At 34.1% G+C, this 3,231-nt stretch overlaps 1 protein-coding gene across 1 annotated transcript; it reads right to left on the bottom strand.

Annotated features, from left to right (window-relative positions):
* Positions 1–793: 793 nt before the first annotated feature.
* LOC145058175 (transcription factor bHLH148-like) lies at positions 794–2,082 on the bottom strand. The gene is made up of 2 exons (XM_079006086.1): positions 1,932–2,082; positions 794–1,693 (listed from the first exon to the last, which is right to left on the bottom strand). Exon 2 carries the CDS (start codon positions 1,604–1,606, stop codon positions 896–898), a length of 711 nt encoding a protein of 236 aa, XP_078862212.1. The 5' UTR covers positions 1,607–1,693; positions 1,932–2,082; the 3' UTR covers positions 794–895.
* Positions 2,083–3,231: the final 1,149 nt, after the last annotated feature.

The following is a 3,231-nucleotide window of genomic DNA, read 5'->3' as shown; positions in this document are numbered from 1 at the left end:
TGACAATAATGTGATGTGGTGGAATGGCTGATTATTTGTCATGTAACCATATTGTATTTGGAAAAACGAATAACGATAATATTAGCTATGAAAAGTTGAAAATATGAGTATCCTAATATACAATGAAAAGATGCAAAGAAGAAAGAAAGAAAGAAAAGATGCACATGGCAATAAAAGGACCATGAATACCACTACCCATATCTCTGACTATATTGGATTCACAGAAGATAAATAAATGCTTGCACTATCTCTTTTTTTACTAAAAGAACCCCAACTACCTTCCAATGAACAAAACAAAACAATCTCACTAACAATTCAATTATAATTAACATCAATTAATACATTCTCTAATAATTAACATCAATTAATACATGTTTGGAATTTATGATTTATTTCCTATTTAACTGTAAAGAATTATACAAAAAATAAATGATAATTCTTTTTGTATCAACTATGAAAATGAATTTTGACCTTTTATTATACATAATGACCACTAAAACCTCTTTATTAAGTCATTGTTGATACTTAAATTATTAGGTTAAAGCTGTATTTGATACGTTATATCTAGTTTGTCAGTTAATTTTTATTAAATGCTATTTTTTATTTGTTAATTTATAAGTTTAAAATTACTTTTCAGTTAGTCAAACAAAACTTAAATATCAAATTTTACAAAAAAAAAATGATTGGAATATCTTGAAACTGTTACTTTTTTATCAAATTTTTTGACTGGTGTAAATGAGTATGATGAATATCGTATATACTGATCAAAAAAGTAAAAAGGGTAACAAGAAAATAACAAATAAAAGAAGAGAATGTATTTTAACAGTGACAGTAAAAAAGAGAAAGGAAAAAAAAAACAAAATAGGAAAATAGAAAGACTGAGAGGGTATCGCTATCATAAGTTGGGTGGTGGCCGGCTAAAACTATCGGCGCCGGAGACGGGTGTAGAACTGGATCCACCGGAGAGAAGGTTAACGAGAGCAGCCATGGCTCTAACCTGCATCTCAAGAGCTGGGATATAATCAGTCGCTTCTTCTAATACAACCGGCAACGATTGTTTCCGGCAACCGGGAACTAAGCCTCCGAGAACACGCGTTTTCCGTTGAACGGCCGGCAAGTTCTTTGTTTTCAACCTCAATATACTCACTCTCGGTTTCTTTAACCGGCTATTGCCGGTCGCCGTCGCAACCATTCCTCTCTGTCTTCTGTTACTCTTCATGAATTTAAGTTTGAGTTTATTTGTGAGAATCGCACGGCTCCATCGTGTACGGCCTTTTGCCGTGACGGCAAGGACTCGGTCAGCGGCCTCACGGACGGCGCGTCCGCGGCCGGGAGATTTAGTAGGAGAAGCGCCGGTACCGATACCGGAGGTCTGTCGGACTTGACGGAGAGCTTGAAGGAGTTTCGAGCTGTAAACTTGCTGTTGAACTTCCGATTTCCATGGCGTAATATGATTGTTACAGGAATTCAAGTTCTGACTGATCTGATCTCTACCATTAACAGTAGATTGCCTTTGGATTTTCTTTCTCTTTCTCCTTTTCGATGAATCACGTGCTCTGTCTGTGTTGTTCGTTACCGGATTCGGAATCAACGTTGACGACGCCATAAACAGAAAAACCGTTTTTCAATTGTTCTTAATTTGGATCAATTATAGCACAAACAGAATTTAACCTCCGCTGACCACAATCACTTCCTGTAGATTAGATTCAAACTAAATCATGTCAGAAAACAAGAATAAGCCATTCGAATCAACAACGAACATACAGATTCGCACCGGAAATAAATAAACAGATTCCATCAGATTTTTTTTTTTAAAGATCAATCTAAGATCCTTCAAAGTTCATAATCAAAAAATCAAACATAAACTACGATTAAACTGATAAACACAATCAACAGTCAATGATTAAAATCGAGTTATCAAGAATTATTACCTTTAAGAAGTTGTCTGAGAGCAATTGGAGTATTGAAATGAATGGATTATGAATTTGCAGACGTATAATTGGAAGAAAGATACAGAGAGGGGAGGGGGTGGTAGGATTTAAAGGAAGAGGAAGGGGAGTAGGAATCACATGGAAGCACGCCTTGGTCAGTTCTTTAAAATCCCATATGTAAACTTTCAGTTCCACCCCTCCCACGTTCGTTGCTCTACGTTTTGGGGCCCTCATTTTTGTTTTTTATATTTTGGTAGTGGTAACATGGACCCCATTTCGCATTAGGTTGCCTAAACGACCATCGTCTTTATACAAATAATATTATATAAAATCGAATACAAGGTTTTTTCATGACATTGTTTGAAAATTATTAATAAATCAAGTATTATTTCGCATTAGGTTGCTAAACGACGATCATATTTGAAAATTGGAATTTGTCACAAACTTTTTATAGTTAATAAGGTTAGTAAGATTTGAGACGTAGATTTAGAAGGTTTCAATTTATGTTATATTCTTTTGGGGTTATTTTTGTTCACCAATTTATAACAACAAATATGATTCTTAAAGTTATAGGAATTAGACAGATTAAGCTACATGGTCATACCATCAAGTTATAGTAGAAAACTTTACAGGCTAGGATGTGTACTGTTTTAAAAAGCCTATTTAGTTTCATTACTGGAAGGTTGATTAAGTGGAAGGTTGTATGTATGGTTGGATACCTCCAAATCAATACTCGAATACAAAGGGTAACGAATCAAAATTAATAAGCAAATTACCTTTAGCGCAAATCTAATGGTGAGATGAATGATGAAGGAAAATATGTAAGTATGTAGGAGCAAACTTGTGACATCCCTTATTTTCCAAAACCAAAAAAAAAATTACGCTTTAAAAATCATAATATCTTTGTTTTTGTAAAATCCCAGTTAAAAAAAACTTTTTGCAGAAACTGTCTCGTTTTATAGAAATATCTGGACTAAAAGATGTTTCAAATCACAAAACCCTAAGGATGTCATAATCAATACACGAAATATGTTACACCGTAAAGACCTAACGGTCCTGAACACTATTGTAAGTTGTCTCGTAATCACTCGGCATCCTAATCAAGTTCCAATAACTTTAACTCTATTACTTGTTATGCATATAGTTTGAGTGTGTCAGGTGTGAAAAAAACGTGGTGAGACACACAGGGTTTTCAATCAAATATCAACATATATCACATATATCTCTAATTAAAATCAAATACCAACATCCTCAAAATGTTGGCTAAGTCTCTCTAATAACCTCAGAAAAAGGGAAAAGA

The sequence above is a fragment of the Lactuca serriola genome, chromosome 6 (genome assembly GCF_051521515.1).
Source record: "Lactuca serriola cultivar US96UC23 chromosome 6, Lser_US96UC23_V15, whole genome shotgun sequence".
Taxonomy (NCBI): Eukaryota; Viridiplantae; Streptophyta; class Magnoliopsida; order Asterales; family Asteraceae; genus Lactuca; species Lactuca serriola.
The sequence above is the reverse complement of the archived record's forward strand: the minus strand, read 5'-3'. Positions and strand labels throughout refer to the sequence as shown.

What these genes read in the sequence shown, in the direction of transcription:
- LOC145058175 (XM_079006086.1), bottom strand. Translation starts at nt 1,606, where the DNA reads ATGGCGTCGTCAACGTTGATTCCGAATCCGGTAACGAACAACACAGAC.